The following is a 20,496-nucleotide window of genomic DNA, read 5'->3' as shown; positions in this document are numbered from 1 at the left end:
ATCCACTTTTCTCACAAACCGCTTGACCAAATTGGGTTGAAATTTTGACACAACATTCCAGACCAATGTGGGCGTGTTTGCATACACTTATATTACATAGATGGGACACCTATCACAGGTAAAAACATGATTTTTTGGGGGAAAACAGCACTCTCTAGTGGATGTCAAAGGAACATACACATCACCTGCTGCCATTAGCTGCATATTAGCAGTGACATCACAACAGAACATTCCAACCAAGTGAATATGGACCTTTAACAGAAAACAACACCAATACGGGGGAACCGGCCATGCCGCAGGGGTTTGCAGGGGGGGGGCAGATAAAGCTGTTGGGGTGATCAGTGCTGTCATGTGGAAGGAAGATGATGTCACACACGGGAACTCTGAAGGTGAGGGGACTCTGAAGGGGGACTCTGAAGGTCCATTGAACAGACTGAGCCACAGCAACGCGTGGCCGGGACAGCTAGTTTCAAATAAAAGGAAATATTCTACTCATTTAAAAACATACTGATTCCTGGACTGTCCGTGGGCCAGATTTAGTAGGTGATTGGGCCAGATCCAGCCCCTGGGCCTTAGTTTGCCTACCAATGCTTTGGACTACAATTCCCATCTTCCCCGACCACTGGTTCTGTTAGCTGGGGATCATGGGAGTTGTAGGCCAAAACATCTGGAGGGCCGCAGTTTGGGGATGCCTGCTTTAGATCATATAATAGGGAAGTGCAAAAGTCCTGAGAGATGTTTTGCACCTGCAGTTCAATTTGAAAGCTACACATCCATTCATTATCAGCCTTCCATGATCCTGCTTCACATTTCTGCTGTTTTAAATCCAGGTGAGTTCCCAACAGATATGAACATTGTCGTTTCAGCGAGGAACATTGCATGATATGCATTGAACAATGGGCTGGCTACACACATGGCAGTGTCAGAGGAAGCAAAAATATGGGAGCTTAACTGGGCAGGCTATAAATTACTAAGTGACAGTTCTGCTTGGGTACTGGCTTTTAAGAGCATTCTTGCAAGGTCTTTCATTAGTGACCACTGAAAGCTACTGTTTTTAGACCAGATGTGATAAAACTAGCACTTCCACTGCAGAATGCTCATCAGCATCTGGTGAGGTGTTTTTCCTTGATGCTGAATCATCAGTATCAGGTTCACCTGGATCATCTGCGGCTGGTTATGTCTCGGGGGGGGGGGGGACGGACTTCCTTGCACTGGCACCAAACATTCTTTACAGCCAAACCTCCTTTAGAAGCTTACTGCTGAGAGAACGTTTGCGATCTCAGTTTGACTTGGCCATAAACATTAATCCTTGTCTAGATACAACATTTAAATGAGGAAATATCTTCTCTAGCTGTCCTTGAGGCTATAAAAGAATGTTTAAATGACTAAATTAGCATGCTCGTATGCACCACATTCTTCCTAATTCTCGCAACTAGTTTTAGTAACTGAAAACGGGCATGCTGCCACACACAAACACTAATTTATCTGGAGCTCCTCCAAAGAGCTGTTAAAAAAGAAAGCCAGAGGTTTCCTTTTAAAACTTTCCTTTTAGTGTATTTACAAGAAAAAGCCACCAACAAAAATTCCTGTGAACTCTGACCACCCAGGAAAAGGAAATTCAAGCTTCAGAATTTCTGAATTCTCTCTCACCTTTTCATCTTAATTCCATGCCATCACCCTCTTCTGTGTTGTAAAAATTCTGCAACCACTATTTTTCTGTGTTGAAAGGCAAGGAAACCCTGTAGCTATTGCTTCTGCCTAGCAGTCTCTTTCAATATGTGAATGTTGCAAGGCAATCCCCACTTTCCTGTTTGCAAGAGTCTAGGGCTTGCTGATCAGAAGGTTGGCGGTTCGAATCCCTGCAACGGGGTGAGCTCCCGTTGCTCGGTCCCAGCTCCTGCCCACCTAGCAGTTCGAAAGCACATCAAAGTGCAAGTAGATAAATAGGGACCGCTCTGGTGGGAAGGTAAACGGTGTTTCCGTGCGCTGCTCTGGTTCGCCAGAAGCAGCTTTGTCATGCTGGCCACATGACCCGGTAGCTGTCTGCAGACAAACGCCGGCTCCCTCGGCCTATAGAGCGAGATGAGCGCCGCAACCCCAGAGTCGGACACGACTAGACCTGATGGTCAGCGGCCCCTTTACCCTTTACCGTGCCCACTTAGGCTTGCCGATCAGAAGGTCGGTGGTTCGAATCGCGACGGGGTGAGCTCCTGTTGTTCGGTCCCAGCTCCTCCCAACCTAGCAGTTCGAAAGCACATCAAAAGTGCAAGTAGATAAATAGGTACCACTACAGTGGGAAAGTAAACGGCATTTCCCTGTGCTGCTCTGGTTCGCCAGAAGCGGCTTGGTCATGCTGGCCATATGACCCAGAAGCTGTACACCGGCTTCCTTGGCCAATAACGTGAGATGAGCGCCGCAACCCCAGAGTCGGTCACGACTGGACCTAATAGTCAGGGGTCCCCTTTACCTTTACTAATGCGTGGAGGGGAGGCACCCGTGATCTACCTCCAAAGCAATGTTCACATTAGTGTGATAACAGGTATAGAGGGTAACCATTTATGCATTTTGCTGTGCTGTTGTGCCAGTGTTTTCCCCTCGTGTATGCTGGAGTATCCACTAATACAGATACGGCAATCATTTAACCCTCAGTTGCTCTACAACAGCCACGACTCCAGCAAAGCCTCTCCTAAGCCGCATTCTCTATTATCCCATCACCACCCAAATCGCCCCCCCCCCGCTACTTTTTAAGTTCCTGTCTTGTCTCAGTCTTTCCCTATGCCCCAGTCGTTGCCCACAATGCAAGCCATCTGGGAAGAGATTGCATCTGTTTGATGCACACATCAATGTTTAACAGCATTTGCTGTGGTGACAGAGCAGCCTTGGAGGTGCGTCAATTAGGAAGTGTACTTGGTTCTCATACCAGCTGACTGCATGGCTCTTTGCCACATAGTTCATTTGTGTTTGAGGTCACCGCAGTACTTCGGGGGATGGTGGCAATTGACAGTGTCTACCCTTCACCACCACCATTATATAGTGAAGGAGTCGGCAACCTGTAGCCCTCTGCTGCCTGGGACTGAAGGGAGTTGGAGTCTAGCAATAGCTAAGGGTCAGAAATTATGGGAGTTAGCGTCCAATAGCATCTAGAGAACAATAGGTTCCCCACCCTTGTTCTAGTGCAATCCCAATGGTGATGTTGCAGCAGTCATTAGACCTCAATGCCCTATACTCACTGACTGGCAGAGCAGCTCATGGGAATAGCATGGTAAATTGGCTATTCAAAACAAAAACTACGCAAGTTTGGGTAGGCTGAATGACTGCTGCATTTTAGAATACTAGATGGATGGCATAGCTTCTTTTAAAACCCCATTTTCACATGTCATTTTTTGAGTGGTTTTAATTGTATACCACTTTGAGATTTTGGGAAAGAGGTATTTAAAATAGTATCAATTAAGTGAAATGGTGTATGTCTTAGGTGCCCTTGCCTTTGTATTATCTAGGAGTGCTGACTTGGAACTCTCTGGGGATCTGGCTGCAGCCTACAGACATTTTCGTTAGTATCATTTATAAAACTGACTAAAATACATTTAACTATTAACAAATTACAAAACCACGAAACAAGAGCAGAGGGGAAATCTTTGCGCTGGATGGAAGACATTAAGAGCAGCAGAAACGTTAAAGTACATGTTAATTAATGTAGATAAATCAAAGGAGTCAGGCAGAACTTAAAAGGAAAAATGTTGATGAGTAACGTTCATCACACTTGCACACCTTTCATCAACCCCCAAAACATACCTGCAAATATGCTCCCTGCACTTTCCTGCCTGCTCATTCTCTCATTTACCCGCAAGGGACCAGGATTATAGCTGCAAAGTTTTTACAATGAGGGCCAGTGTGGTGTAGTGGTTAGAGCAGGCACCCCCAAACTGCGGCCCTCCAGATGTTTTGGCCTACAACTCCCATGATCCCTCGCTAACAGGACCAGCGGTCAGGGAACATGGGAATTGTAGTCCAAAACATCTGGAGGGCCGAAGTTTGGGGATGCCTGGGTTAGAGTGTCAGACTAGGACTTGGGAGACCAGGGTTTGAATCCTCACTCTGCCATCAAGCTTGCTGGGTGACTTTGGGCCAAGCCAGTAACTCCCAGCCTAACCAACCACACAGAGTGGTTATGGGGATTAAATGAGGAGGGAGAAGAACCATGTATTAGCTCCTTGGAGAGAAAGGTGAGATATAAATGCATTAAATTAAGCATCACCCAATATTCTAGTTCACCTTTGCGTAGAATGTGTTTTCTGTGCATAGTCGTAGCCGGGTTTGTTTAGAATTCAGACAGCATGCAAATAGACCTGGGTAGCAAGAGATTGCTCCCAGGGCGTCATCAGCAGCCATGCACTAGAGCGAGCAACGCTCCCAGGGAAGATAATTTAGAACCAGCAATTCCCAGCTGAAGGTACCATTCCCCTCCTCTGACGGCTAGCCTGGCAGATTTGTCATCCAGTCCTTCCAAATGGAACTCCTTAATAAAAAACTGAAGTTCAGGCTATGCTGCACAATAACAACAGTGTGTGTGTGTGAGATTCTTATTTCCTTTAAAAAAGAAAAAAAAAAGGTTTGTTTCTGAACAGCGAAGCACGGTGTGTGCTCTGCTTCACTAATAGGAGCTGCTAGCCCCCACCGTGGGCTGCTGATCTCCAGTTAACTCATTTCCTTATTGTTGTTGGAAGTCAGCAAATGTGCCCTCTTTTTTGCTCTTCAAAATACAGCAACCCTACCAAGAGCCCACAAATTCTTCTTCTCTTACTGCATTTACACCTGAACTTTTTCTTCATGGAGCTCAACGTGGTTCTTGCCCTCCTCGTTTTATCTCCGCAACAACCCCGTGAAGCAGGTTAGGCTGAGAGGCAGTGACTGGCTGAAGGTTTTTAATCTTGGTATTTAGGTAGTGGGATCTACAGTAATGGGTTTCAGCTCCCTGTTTTAATTCAGGTTCATATAACACTGCCGCTTGGCCCCCTGCTGTTGGAAGAGGCGACCGTTTGCAGCCTCCATGTAGTTGAGGCCAGAGCATCGATGCTCCCCATTTCTATGCATCCTGGGAAAATAACATCCTTGGGATTTTAAGATAGTGCTTTCGCCTTCCAGATGTTGAACTACAGCTGCCACCATCCCGAGCCGTTGGCCATGCTTGCTGGGGCAGAGGGGAGCTGTAGTTCAGTAACTAACATGACTGGGAGTGGCCCCCGAGACCATATTACACCAGTCCTGAAAGACCTACATTGGCTCCCAATACGTTTCCGAGCACAATTCAAAGTGTTGGTGCTGACCTTTAAAGCCCTAAACAGCCTCAGTTCTTTATAACTGAAGGAGCGTCTCCACCCCCATCGTTCAGCCTGGACACTGAGGTCCAGCTCTGAGGGCCTTCTGGCAGTTCCCTCATGGCGAGAAGCAAAGTTAGAGGGAACCAGGCACAGGGCCTTCTTGGTAGGGGTGCCTGCTCTGTGGAATGCCCTCCCATCAGATGTCAAGGAAATAAACAACTACAGTATCTGACTTTTAGAAGACATTTGAAGGCAGTCCCGCTTAGGGGCGTTTTTAATGTTCGATGTTTTATTGCTTTATTATTATTATTAATATTCTGTTGGGAGCCACCCAGAGTGGCTGGGATAATAATAATAATACATTTATAACATCTGAAGGAGCAAAGGTCCCCAACACATGTTTTAAGAGGAAACAGCGTACTGCCTCCAGTCCTTGGGTCCAGTTATGCTGCTTCTATTTTGGAAGTCCACTCCTAATTCTACATTCTAATTCTTTGGCTTAACATTGTCATTTTAAAAAATCCCTGTTATTAATATCTGTTGAAAGTCCACTGCATCATTATCGTAGTTGAGCAGAGGTTACTGTTATGTGAGAAAGGGAAACAAAAATGTAAACAATGCTAACTGCTGCAAACATTTCAGTGGACATTTAAGTATTGTTGTGCACAGGTTTTTACTGGAAGGGTAGAATTTGTTTATTCCTTCTATTCCAAACATACAAATAGGATTGTTTCAAACTGCTGGAGTTTTGTCAGTATGGGGGGGAAATATGTCTCTCAAATGTTGGATAAAGTCTGCCATTAGTGAGCAGATCCCAGTCTATCAAGTGATCTTGGCCAAAGAACTGTAGTATTAAAAGCCTTTTACATGAATGTAATTTTAATGTGGTTAAAGAACATTTTTTTAAAAAAATAAAAAATATCCCACATAATTAATGCATTGAATTACCAAGGGAAGTTATGTCAGTTGTACTGCACTGTTTGCCTCTGGTTTACAATCTTGAGAGAAAAAATATAATTAACTACTGCCTGGACACAGTGGGGTTCTCCCACATTCAATTTCACTCTTGTTAACACAGAGGAACAATGAAAATCTGTAATTAGCACAGAAGCAGCAGGAACATAGTAGCTTTGGCTGGGATTTGGCCTGTAATTTTTTTTAAAAAAATGTAATGTAATGTTAGCTCCAGGACAAGATTCTCTTGGCAACCAAGAGAGGGCACTCTTTAAATAAAAAAGGAGATTCAAATATATAAATTCTGTTTGTGATGTATGGTTAAATACTAGCTTTATTTCCCATTCTACCACCCTTGCTGCTGCTGCTGCTACCCCTGTTTCCCCTATTTTAAGACGTAGTCATAAAATAAGCCATAGCAGGATTTTTAAGCATTCAATGAATATAAGCCATACTCCGAAAATAAGACATAGTGATAGGCGCAGCAGCAATGCCGGCCGCGGCAGGAGGAGGAAAAAAATAAGACATCCCCTGAAAATAAGACATTGTCGTTGTTTTTTGAGGAAAAATAAATATAAGGCGGTGTCTTATTTTCGGAGAAACGCGGTAATAGAAGACTTTTGTTTAACTCATTGACCAAGAATTGCAGGTATGATGAATATTGGGATAAAGGTCTAGGTAAGTTACTGGAACAGATGAAAGAAAGCCAGGCTGCCACTGGTATCCTTGCCTCGGGATTCTGAAAACTTAAGGAAGGTTATTACATACCCTCCAACATTTCTCTGATGAAAGTTAGGGCCACCCTATTCAATAATAATATTGATATTTTTATTATTTATACCCCACCCATCTTTGTGTGGCTTTGTGTGGCTTCCAACATGCATAAAAACATTAAAAAATAAACATTGAAAAACTTCCTTATACAGAGCTGCCTTCACATATCTTCTAAAGTTACTTATAGTTACTAATCTCCTTGGCTCGGGGGTGTGGTTGTGTGTCACATAACTCCATACTCTCCATCATTTCTCCGATGAAAATGGGGACGTCCTAAGGAAAAGTGGGACATTCTGGGATCAAATCAGAAACCGGGATGGCTTCTGTAAATCTGGGATGGTCCCTGCAAAATAGGGACACTTGGAAGGCCTGTTATAGTCTATCTGATAGGAGCTGCAGCTGCTATTAGGACTGCTGAAACCAGCAAAAGGAAGATGAGCACCTTCCGAAAAGTTAAGATGCATTAAACTTTAGCCTCAGTTCCAGACTTTTCCCTTAGATCTCAACTCAGAAAACTTTTGTATGCCATGCATGCTCTCAGGCCTCATTCAGGCCTAATGCTACACTACATCTTAGTGTTATGAGAATGCACTACACATTAGGCTTGTTGTGCACTCCCAGCTCCCCTTCCGCTCTCTCCTGTCCTTGAGGGGAGGAAATCTGAAGCTTCCAGTCAGAATTCAGAACGAAACACAACCACCTATTTCAGCTGAATACGGGAAACTTTGGTTTGTACGATTCATGGTTCATTAACAAGCCTAGATATCAAACTGCTCCCGGATTTATCCAAAACAGGAAACTTCCAGCTGTCACAGAAAACCTTACATTTTGTTCCCTCATATGTGAAGGTTTTGTGGCGTGTGAGAGGCTGAGGCTTGCTATGGAATTTGTCCGTGATGCCAAATCAAACCAACCAACCATGGTTTATCAGTCCATCTGATGGTTGCTTCAGATTTCCCATCGTTTCCCCTATAGTGGTTGAAACACTTTACTCAGCAGAATGCTAAAGGGACCGCTGACCATTAGGTCCAGTCGTGACCAACTCTGGGGTTGCGGCGCTCATCTCGCGTTATTGGCCGAGGGAGCCAGCATACAGCTTCCAGGTTATGTGGCCAGCATGACAAAGCCACTTCTGGCGAACCAGAGCAGCACACGGAAACACCGTTTACCTTCCCACCAGAGCGGTACCTATTTATCTACTTGCACTTTGAGGTGCTTTTGAACTGCTAGGTGGGCAAGAGCTGGGACCGAGCAACGGGAGCTCACCGCATCGCGGGGATTCGAACCACCAAGTGATCGTTTAAAAAAATTGATCATTTTGTGGGAAAGCTCTATTGGTGTAAATAATCAAGTTTTCTGGGTTTAATATTTATTTATAAAAATTAATAATCAAATAGAGTTATAAGCATGTCTAATTTTATGCATATGCAGTTTATGATAAATAAAATGGTTATAACCTCATTCCGAAGACTTAACGCACATGTATTGTGGATTTTGTGGATTAAAGCTCACTTTACCAGATTAATGAAATGTCTACTAAATTAATTGGCTTATATACACATAGGTTAAAAGGGAAAAAAGTTTAATACAGTTAGAACAAAAGGCAAATAATAATAATTGCAATTTGTAACAAAGCAGAGATTGCCTATGCCTGCCAGATGGGAAATTAATCCTAAATGGGAATCAGCTCTGAGCTGTCCAGAGAACAAACTGGCTCTTCCCCTGCCATTGTACAACGAAGATGCCAGATTTCATCTTTCTCTAACATGCTGTGACATAAACAGCAATCCATGAGATCAGTGATATGCTAGCATTAAAGCTGCATTCACAGCTTTGATTCAAGTGTTTAAGCATGGGACAAAATGTTAACACTTTCTTCTGCCTTGCTCACATTTAATGTGAGATTCTACAAGTTCCATGAAAAAAAGTGTGTTTTGTCCTTGGTCCCAAACACAAACACAAACCTGCCATCACAAATATTGCAGAACGCACACCACTGGAACTTTGTTTATCTGAATTTAATTGATGCTTCTCATGTTAATCTTTAAGCAGCATTTCCCCCCCCCCCCTGATTTTCTAAACATTCTAGATGTCCTCAAGGGCATTTTGGTGCATAACATGGGTAAGCAAGATAAGCTCGCAACTTTTATGTGACTCACAAAGCTTCCTTCAGCCTTCATAGTCCTGCTCTGCTTCCAGATAGTGGTTCACCTGCAGTCATTTTGGATAACCACTACAGAGTGATTTTTATAATAAGCAACACTTGGTTAACGTTTGTCCATCTTATGCTAACCCAGGCACCCCCAAACTTCGGCCCTCCAGAGTACAATTCCCATCATCCCTGACCACTGGTCCTGTTAGCTAGGGATCATGGGAGTTGTAGGCCAAAACATCTGGAGGGCCGCAGTTTGGGGATGCCTGTGCTAACCCCTATAATGTGGGTACCACTAGCCTTGTTTCAGATTTGGACAAAACACATGCACACCCAAGTCTGGCCTCCATACCATTCCAGTTCTTAAGTATACAGTACGTGGTACCTTGGTTTAAGAACAGCTTAGTTTATGAACAACTTGGATTAAGAATGCTGCAAACCCAGAAGTAGGTGTTTTGGTTTGTGAACTTTGCCTTGGAATAAAAGCATGTTTCGCTTCCTGTTGAGTGTGTTCCAAGCACACCTTGGTTTAAGAACAGACTTCCGGAACAGATTAACTTCATAAACCAAGGTACCACTGTACATAACAGGTTGTGTCAGTTTCACACCAGAGAGATCTTGATGCTTAGATACCAAGAGTGATGCATAGCCATGTAATATTTCTATTAGTGTAGCGCAGAGAACACTAAAGCACACATGCACTTCCATTCCCACTTTAACGTAATAATTTCCTCTAGAAGAAAAAACATATTGAGGTGCTGGTAATTCAGTTATTTGTGTGTGTGTGTGTGTGTGTTTGGTCTCACCTGCAGAACTGCCTGGAGTGGTTCATGTTGGGGCCTGCTTTGATATTGCCTTTTTCTGGGTCATAGATGGTGGTCGCTCGTGCATAAGCTCCTCCAAGAATAAAGATGAAACCATTGAGAGTGACTGCAGGAGCATATTTGTTATCTGTCAACGGAAAGCAACACGGAGATCAGTTTGCAAGCTTGGCGCTAGAATCACTTTTATATATATATATAAATTCCCCTTATTTATAGATAAGTCACGTCTCTTGAAACCTCCAAGGCCAGAGAAAGAAAAATGAGGAAGTATTTTTGTTGCCTTCATTGCTGTTTTTGTTCTTCACTCCTAAACTTCTCAAAAGGCACTTTTAGAATTTGATTGGTCCTCCCCATTCCTAGCACACACCAGCCTGCAATCCAGCATCCCTTTCCCCCTCCCATCTAAACTTATATATTCTTGTCTTCAACATATTCCTCACCTAAGTATGGTCCCCTGAAAGCACTTCTTTCCAGCTTAAACAAGCATGTCAAATTGATTCAAAATTGCAGCACATTTCAATACAACATTATTAATTCCCAAGCAGCAGATTCATACAGAAGTCTTCTTTGGTTGAATATAGTGTCTATTTTGGATATCCCATCCTTTGCCTATAGGTGAGTCTATATCTGCTTTCTCATCCCACCCAAGGCACAATTTTCAACCTCTTTTTCCGCACACTGAGAGCTCAGCAGACAAGGACAGCCAAGCCAGAGCAGCTGTGCTGGCAATAGCTAATGGGAGATGCAGTTTGAAACATCTGGAGGACATCAGTTTGGTGAAAGCTGGGCTAAGACATCTTTGGTTGATCAACTGATGCTAGGACTGCTCATCTGTGTCAAAGTGAATGGATGGATGGGGGAGCAGGACCAATGTACAAGCACAAGTTCTGCTTACAGATTAACCTAAAGCAGGAATTTTCATGTGTGCATCCTTCTAAAAGTGAGGATGTGGAGGAGGCAGCTGATGTTGCTCACCGGCCTCCACTTGTTGACCTCCATTGATTCATCATTGATGGATGCATGCCTTAAAAGCTCAAGGTCTGACCACACTTGAAACTTCCACCTGGAAGGGTCTGAGAAGTCTGTAATGAATATGTTTCTGCTAAGGTTTCTTTCTAGGGGTGCTGCAGTTTAGTGCCAATAAATCACCAGCAGAATTTCTAAGGGGTACCTAAGTCAGGAACACTAAATTATTTCTTAATCCAAACAACCTGCCCTTACATCATAGGCACCAGAACAGTAAACGAACACAGAGAGCTTTCCAAGCTCTTTCTCTAGTGACTTATTCATTTAATGTGAAGACACACACTGCGAACTGGCTCCCTGCTGTTTGCCATGCAGTAAGGTGAGAGCAGAATGCATTTCCATGGATTCACATTGTTTTTTTTAATGCTCCAAAGATAGCTTTATGTCCAGTATCCTTTCTATATAAATTATGGTAGGGCTCAGTATGCACTAAAGGAGTCTTCCCCAAACTGGTACCTTCCAGATGTTTTGAAGTACAATTTCCATCCATCTAAGGCAGCGTGGTCAGCGGTCAAGGAGTGTAGCCCAACCACATGCAATTGATTGATTATATTTATATGCCACTTTTCCACAATGAGTTGTGCCCAAAGCGGCTTACAGCAAACCCTCAAAACATCAAAATAGAGAACATTGGAAATATAAATACTGTACACAAGATGCTGAAAATCTCACTAAATTCAAAATAACAAAAAATAAACAATTTAGCAAATAAACAAGTAATTCAACATTACGAAAAAGAAACCATTACGAAAAGCCGACAAAAATGTCTCTGGTATTAATCTTGCTGCACTCTTAAATACAGTCCGGAGGGGAGGGCTAGATGGCATTCGACTGGCTCCCCCATCTGACAGCAGCAAAAGGCAAATGTCAAAAGGCAAATGTCGGAGAAAGCAACAATGGTAATCCTCTTTACCAACCCCCTGGAAGTATTATTTAGGTAAAGTATTATTATTTAGGGAAGTTTTTATTGACTGATGTTTTAATGTATTTTTAATCTTTGTTGGAAGCCGCCAGGAGTGGCTGGGGAAACCCCGCCAGACGGGCGGGGTAGAAATAATCAGTTCTTATTCTTATTCTTACTACTACCAACTGCCGGAGCAGGTCACCACATTAGAGTAGGCTAACCACCACCCAATAAATCCATGTTTTTCTGCCGGGAAAGGTTAAAGTCTCATGCTCAGTGCCAATGATGCAACTCTGCATCATCATAATGATAGGCACAGTCTGCTATGGTTGCCAATACTTAGGTTTATTTAGAGTATTTTGGCAAGGACTGCAATGGTAGAGGGTTGGAAAGAAGAGGTAGTGTGAGCTGTTCTGGGTGGGACCAGGGCAATCAGAGAAGGAGGAGCATATACCTCGGAACGAGACAGAAAGCACGGCAGGGCACAGAAATCTCCAGGCAGCAGATCCCATTTACACCTTTTGAGACTTAAGTCTGCAACTTGAAGACCCAGAACTTTGATTTTAAGGAAACCAAATTTCACCTCGGGTTTGTTTCAGCATGGTGTGTATAAGAGGATGTACGTAATATAAACAGTCCTCTTTATATATGCAAGGCTAGTCCAATACATTTTGTTGCCTGAGGCAAAGTCAAGGTGGTGGCTTCTCACATTCCAGGTGCAGAGGCCAGCCAGACTTGAGAACTGAATCTTGACTTCAACACTAGAGACAGGATAGCATCCAATGACTGCAGGATAGCTTAAGGGGTAACAGGAAGAGGCCAAATGCACACAAGCCTGTCCTCCAACCTCTCAATGTCACACTCTACCTCCCGGCAGCTGCCTCGTTCTAACAATATATTCCCCCTTGTATTTCTTAATGCAAACTGATCCAATTATTTTAAGAAGAGAATGGCTGATGTCCACCGTAAATCTTCTTACGAAGCGTAAACCATTAAGGAATACATTCAACCATGTACCGTATTTACTCGCGTCTAATGCACCATCGAATCTAATGTGCACCTAGATTTCTCAGAACCTTGAAACCGAGAAAAGCATTAGCTGGCAAATGTAAATCTTCCATTGACTCTAATGTACACCTTAATTTTCGCAACGTAATTTGGCCAAAAAATAGTGAGCATTAGATTCGAATAAACACAGTATGCCAGGGTGTGGAAGCTGTGGCCCTATGGACATTGCTGGACTAAAATTCCTATCAGCTCCAGCCACAGGTGTTCCATCTCTAACGTACACATACATGATGCTGTTTTTCTAAACTAGACTTCCATTTGCTTCTCACTTCAGTCAAGGTATATGCGAGAACACGATGCACACCACTCATATATTGGGTTTAGGAATAAGTCATATGCTTTGGCAAAGATGGACTTGGGTACTGTATTTCAAATCTCAGTCTCCAGATGACGTTACATCTCTGGGCATGTGCGAGAAAGATAATATCTTGTGTATCACTCAACACCAATATCCCTCTTCACAGGATTGTATGGAGAGAGAGAAAAATTACAAAAGACAAGAGCCCACTGCTAGATAAACTACACATAGAACACGTAAATCAAAAGCATAAAAACATCAATGAGGAGAACACTGTGTGATTCCTTAAAAAGACAAACAGGGATTGAATCACTAAAAAGATAAAAAGCAAGTACTGGAGTTGTGTCCCCCCCCCAACTACACCATGACTAAAAATTGACAGTCATCTGAGTATCCCATTCTTTCTTTACTGCTTGCAGAAATCAAAACTGCCTATGTCTGTTTTTGTTATTGACACAAAGGACTCTCTCATGTGTGAACCCTCCTCGTATGCTGATCACATTTTCACCGGCTCTTTTGAGCTAACATGACTTTTTGGAAGACACATTAATCTAACAAAAGAAATCTTGAAACTTAACCTCAAAAGTCCGCAGGGATATTCTTCTGGGCTACCTCAAGGCAGAAACAATAACTCCTCAGGAGGCCAATTCCCTGCCTTCATATGCCTTTGTTGTATAAAAGAAAGAACATCTCCCTTTGGTGTTTTAATAGCAGAATTTTGCTTTCATTTCTTATAAGCAGTTAGCATGGGTTCTTTGATTCCTTTGTAGAAGCTAGCATTATGCTGGTTTGGATACCCTATAACTGTTTCTAATGTTCAGCCCATGTGCTTCCCCCAATTTCAGCTCACTTGAAGAAATTTCTTAGGAAACAGTGAGAGGGAATGAGATCTCACTTCTTGCTTTCAGGAATGAAGAATAGTTTATAAAATGACCTCTGGTCAGGACTTTTAGATTGCGAAAAAAAAAAGTGAGCAGGGCCAGAAAGGCAGCCAGACAACACATTTCCTCTTCTTTTTTGCTATTGTGGTGTACAGTGAACCCCCCACAGATGCTCCAGATGTGAATATCCTATTTTTAATTTCTTCACTAAATTATGTTCACTTTCCTGGGAGAAAGCCCCACGGAACCCTATGCGTCCTACTTCTGAGTATAGGATTACAATGTAAGGCACATTAATATTAAAAGGCTTTGCAGTATCTATCTTAAGTGTCCTCCCAACAAGATACACATCTCTATTACTGGCACTGAACAAGAGGGCAAGGGAGTGAATTGGAGCACAAATCAGGGCCCCTCAATCCAGACTTAACCCTTTACTTAGACCTTAGGCCAGGCATCCCCGAACTTCGACCCTCCAGATGTTTTGGACTACAATTCCCATCTTCCCCAACCACTGGTCCTGTTAGCTAGGGATCATGGGAGTTGTAGGCCAAAACATCTGGAGGGCCGCAGTTTGGGGATGCCTGCTTTAGGCATTCAGTTGGGAAGTATGCGTCAGGTCCCTAATTGTCGATAGGCAATAACTATAGTGTCAAAGTGTAAGGTTTAGGAAGCTGAAGCCTACAAAACATTTCCCACTGGTGTCAAGTTGGTTTGGATCTTTGGGAGCCAAGTGAAGGAATTTCAACAAGCTTTTCCCCCATTCAGTTTTCTACTTTCATAGATTGCTTTTACTAAATGATTGCTGCTGCTCCCTCTATTTAAAGGAAATAATCTGAACTGCACCGACATTTACAATGGAAATTGTTCAAAGAGGATTATGCCGATGATTATCCCCTCCCCCACCAATGCTTCCAAAAGGAAGCACTCTGCACAACCCCAAATATCTGCTCTGGAGGGTTGAGAGAAACTCCAGAATAGCCTGCAGTGGGGCGGAGAGGGGAGATCGTTCGTTTTGGCAAGCAGAAATGCTTGCAGTGACAGAAGCACAGACAGAATTATTGTGCCAGCATGACAATGAATCCCATTGGCTAAGTCTGGATTAAACTCTTTCTCTCTCTGCTTACAGATCTGGGGTAACAAGACTTTGGGGGTGCAAGGGCACCCATACCTGCTAGAGTTAGTGCATGTTAGAAATTAATAAATGATAGAATTTAGATAATTTTGGGGGTATTGAAGGGAAGATGCCAGGCCAGTGAAAAAAAATACAGGATAAGCTTCTTTTCCAGGTTAGGGCTTTGCCTTAAGAATGACTAAGAATGACAAAAGGTGCTGGTAGCAAGTCATTAACCCATCAATGAAAACCATAACCAAAGCAAGAACTTCCCAGCACAAAGAAGGGAGAGTTCTCATGGTTACTGTCTGGAAGAGAAAGGTTTAGGACTTCAGTTCCTATGGCATGGGGAAACACGGAAGGGTCCCTGTCATTTTACTTGAGACTTGGGTCCCAAACCCAAACCTCCCCCCCCCCAAAAAAAAGGTCTTTGGAAAGGAGATGGCTGAAACAGGAACTGCAGGCAGAGGCCATACAGGGCAGGATCCTCTTGGCAGCCTGGGACAGAGGCATGGAGATGACACTCAGGATGTCTTCAGAATCCAGTGCTGCACTGCTGGGGGAACAAGCCCCTCTTGAGATGTAATTCTCTGAATTCTCTTCACTGAAGACTCTAGGTGTAAATGTGTGTAAACAAGCCATGTGTAAATAAGGCCTGGGTGAGTGCCTGGAAGCCCAGGAATCTTACGAAGCTGCTTGGTGGAAATTGGGGTGTCGTGTAACAATATATCCATTCTGTGATGGGCCGTTGTTAATAATTAATTAATTAATTGCAGAAATCTGTTTGCAAAAACAAAGCAAAACCTCAAAGCGGTTTAGGGAAAAAGAACAAAACAATGAGATGATCAGCAAAAACAGTTAAAAACCAACTGTTCGAAACATTAAAAAAATTATGTAAAATCAACTGTAAGCTCAAAAAAAGAAAAGAAAAGATTAAAGCACATGCTAGCATTCTACATATCAGACAGGCTTGTCAAAACAAAAATGTTTTCAGCAGGTGCTGAGAAGTGTTGTGTAGGCACCTGCCTGATGTCAATATTTAGGGAGTTCCATGACACCCAAATATTATATTTATATGAAAGAAACCTATAATAAAGTGGAAACACAGAAAAGTGACTCTATAGCTGCCTGGAGGCTGGGCAGAATTGTAAGACAACCCTGGCCAAACAACCGACAGTAATGGGGGTAAGATGACCCTGGCTACTAACTGTGGGACGGCAGCTCCATTCCTAGCATAGCTTAAGAGAGGAATGAACTGCAAATAGGATAATTAGTAAGTGCTTCTAAGATTTCAGGCAGCTGGCAAGAGCTCTGGCTGCCTCACTGAAGCCAAGACTCAGAGAGACAGGCTTGAAGCCTCCAGCATCAGACAAATGGGTGGGGGCATTCCAGCAATGAATGTGCATAGCAAACCACCCCCCAGGAATGGAAGCAGGATAAGCAAACAACCAGACCAGCGAAGTACAAGGAGTCAATACTATCTGCACATATAAGAAGGGGAGCTGTTTATTCACTTCCACCTTCCTCTCCCATTTGAAGAACGAGTATGCTATCTGGTTTTCTGCTATTTAAGGGAATAGAAAATGACCCAGAGGCTTAAAAAACAACAACAACAACGTAAGCCCTCCATATTACTAGCATTCATAATGTTATTTGTGTGTATTTTAATGTGGAAGTCTATTATTGCAAATCCCATCTGGAATACTTTTGTTTACTGAACCATATCGACTGCCCCCCCCTCCCCAAAAGAATTATACACAAGGCAGTCAAGGGGCTTCCAGAAAAACACAACAAAATAAGGAAGAGAAGCCTTAGAAGAGAACACCACGAGCAAGTGGGATTTTTTGAAAGCTAAAAGGTAAAATTCAAGGAACCAGACTTTTTTTTTTAAAAAAAAATGTGGAACACAAAAGCAGGACAATGCTAGCAATTTTCTGGTGGCACCAGCTTCCTTTGATAAGTTACATACTCACTTTTAACATATTGCTCAGCAACAAACCACAGCCCAGTCCAGGAGTGGTGGTGGCAGCATAGGTGATCCCAAGAAATGACTACCTTTTAAAGAGGTATGAAATAAACCTCTCAGTTTCTGGATCTCCCCTTTTCTGCACGGAATTTTGGCACTGCCTGTTTCTCTCATCTGCATTATAGTGCATTTGGTAGGAGTAAGGTAGGAGCCACCGGAACGCCAACTGCACCTTCCTTCTTTTTCAAAAAATACTCTGTGTATAACACATAATAATGAATCGCTGCAGTTGAACTTGCCATGGAGATGGAAAGGCAAAGGAGGTTACAAAGATGGTAATTATCGCTCAGGTGTCACTCAGGTGAAATTCATCCCTCACAGTGAAAAGTAGAAGAGTAGCTAGAAGAGCAGCTAAATTTAGGGTTGAACGAATTCTTGTTTCTGAAGTATGGGGAAAACTCTCAAGGCAGGGATATGCCTTATTTGCTGAACTGAAAGCTAAGAGGAAGCACAGAGCAATTCTTATTATACACCCTAGCCATCTGGACACTTCACTTTTGTGTGTGAAACTGTATTTCTACACTCCCTGGTATTGTTGTATAATGCAGTGTTTCTCAACCAGTGTGCCTCCAGATGTTTTGGGACTACAACTCCCATCATTCTTGACCACTGGTCTTGCTAGCTAGGGATGATGGGAGTTGTAGTCCCAAAACATCTGGAGGCACACTGGTTGAGAAACACTGGTATAATGAACAGCCTCCACCCCGCTCGGGTCAATAATATAGAACAGCAGTGGCGAAGGACTGGTCCATGGGTCAAATTAGGCCTTGGATGCTGTCTTAATGTGTTCTGATGTTTTTGTGCAGCCATGTCCACACCATGGACAGCACAGGTAAAGCCCCAGCTGCCGATGAGAAATCAGGAGAGCATGAGTGGTTAAATCCAGCGTCAAATGCAAGCCCCACTGCTTTCCATAGGGATCAGGAGTTCTGATCATATGATGACAGCCCACATACAGCAGGCCGATTTTTAATCAGAGCTGCCTGATGAAAGTTGTTCCCCACCTGTGATACAGAAAGTGAAGGGTAATGGGAGTTGGGAAGATCATAGCAATTTTGTTGTGTCTGTCATCATACATACGAGGGATGGGGAACCCCTAGCCTTTTGGATAATGCCAGACTCCCAGCAGCAGCCACCATGGCCAAAGGTCATGAATGATGGGAGTTGTAGCCTAGCAACATCGATAGGGCCATAGGTTATATGCTAACAAGCAATCTCACTTTGCCAAGTGCTAGCCCTTATGCAGCCCAAACTGCAGCATCCATGAACACGAGGGACATATCAGAGGGATGGGAAACCTTAAGGCTTACAGAACAACAACAAAATCTTTGGGGGGAGCATCCTGGAAGGAGAGCCCCCTCAAAAGCACCCCAAAGAGGACTGAAAATGCTCACTGGGCATTGAATGTTGGCTGACTGTTGGTGGGAGGAACAGGAAACTGCAGGAAGGGAAACAAAACAGAGCGCCTGGAATCTTCAACATGAAGCAATTCTGCGCTGCAACATTTTGTTGCAAGGCCCACTCATCTACCGGTAATTCTAGCAGCACATCCTGCTTTCATGGGAATGTTTCATTAAACTACATGGGAAGTTGCATCAGGGTATCGTTTTCGGAGATACAATCCCATCACTAAGAACCAATATTCCTTCTTAAGATCCTGATTTGAAGACTGTCTATGGCAGAATTATAATGCACGTTGACGCAAGTTTCCCATACGCACTTGCTCAACTGATGGCTCCAACGTTTATTGCAAATGAGCACACAATATTGTGCAAGGGCTATTGCACTGTTGATAAGAAGGCTTAGGGGCAGGAGTTAGAGGACAGGGCAGATGTTGCAATGAGTGTTTCAGTGTGCTTATATTGCCATCACAGAATATTTATAGTGAGCATGCACAGAAATAGCCAGATAATTCTCTCATATGAAGTGGTAATGGAAAACGCAGGAAACCTGGTATTGGAGCTCTCAGTGGAATCTAAGCTGCTATTTACACAGCTCTCAGCATATTCTAACACGCATTGATATCCACCATGGGATCAAAGAAATAAATAATGCCAAGTGTACCGTCGGACCTAAATGCAAATGTCTTAGGCTAGCAGGTTCTCTGCCCTTCTTTTTTTTTTAAAGTTGAGAGTAAAGATCCAGCAACCCTTAATACCTAAAGACCCCCCTGAGAGGCAAGCTGGAATTACAGACTAGAATGCCAGCCACCCGTTAATGCATTCCTTAGCTGTAATTACTGAAAGTGCCACACAACAGACTCGGATCAAGAAAGGCTACCGCACAATTTCATGTTATTTAAGTGTTATACTAGTGGGAACTCTGACAAGGGCCACGTTTCCTGGAGCGGAGCTTTAGGTGTCAGGAAATGAGGACTAGCCTTTTATTTTCAATACTACGCTCCTCTCAGTGTGAGCTCACCTTTTACATCACACCAGTCTTCAGCTTAAGCATGTCTTTTGCCAACTGCTCTCATTGCTGAAGAGCAGGAGCAAACCGAAGCCGCCACTTATTTCAATGTGGGGCTGCACACAGTACAAAATGATGTAGCTTGGGATGCATAGGATTCATAAGCAGTGTGGTTTATGGACTGCTTCGGATGCCTGTGCTAGTAAAATACCTAGAAAACCTTATATAGTTTGGGACCGTAAAAACATGGGAATTCTGTCTCCCCTCATTGAGATCTACAGGAGAGACTACGCACAACCGACTGGTAAAGCTATTTCTTCAAGATTATTATTTTTTGTGCAGTCATACCTCGGTTTAAGTACGCTTCGGTTTGAGTACTTTCAGTTTAAGTACTCCGCAGACCCGTCTGGAACGGATTAGTCCACTTTCCATTACTGTCAATGGGAAAGTTCGCTTCAGGTTAAGTACGCTTCAGGTTACGTACAGACTTCCAGAACCAATTACACTCATACTTCGGGTTAAATACGCTTCAGTTTGAGTACTCCGTGGACCCGTCTGGAACGGATTAATCCACTTTCCATTACTTTCCATGGGAAAGTTCGCTTCAAGTTAAGTACAGACTTCCGGAACCAATTGTGTACTTAAACCGAGGTACCACTGTACTTCTGCAATCCTTGGGCTTCATAGAATTGGAAGAGACCCCAAGGGTCAGCAAGTTCAACCACCTGCAGTGCAGGGATCTGGATTATAG

General features: G+C 43.3%; 1 protein-coding gene across 5 annotated transcripts in view; it reads right to left on the bottom strand.

Moving 5' to 3' along the window:
• Positions 1-20,496, bottom strand: part of KLHL29 (kelch like family member 29) — a 415,582-nt gene that overhangs the window by 7,729 nt on the left and 387,357 nt on the right. For all 5 annotated transcript variants that reach the window (XM_060272443.2, XM_088665646.1, XM_088665648.1 and 2 more), the window contains one exon: positions 10,005-10,149. In XM_060272443.2, the coding sequence (XP_060128426.1) occupies positions 10,005-10,149 (145 nt within the window). The remainder of the gene's footprint in view (positions 1-10,004; positions 10,150-20,496) is intronic.

This window comes from Zootoca vivipara, chromosome 3 (genome assembly GCF_965207765.1).
Source record: "Zootoca vivipara chromosome 3, rZooViv2.hap1.1, whole genome shotgun sequence".
Lineage (NCBI taxonomy): Eukaryota > Metazoa > Chordata > Lepidosauria > Squamata > Lacertidae > Zootoca > Zootoca vivipara.
Note: the sequence above shows the minus strand (reverse complement) of the source record. Positions and strands in the feature narration are given on the sequence as shown.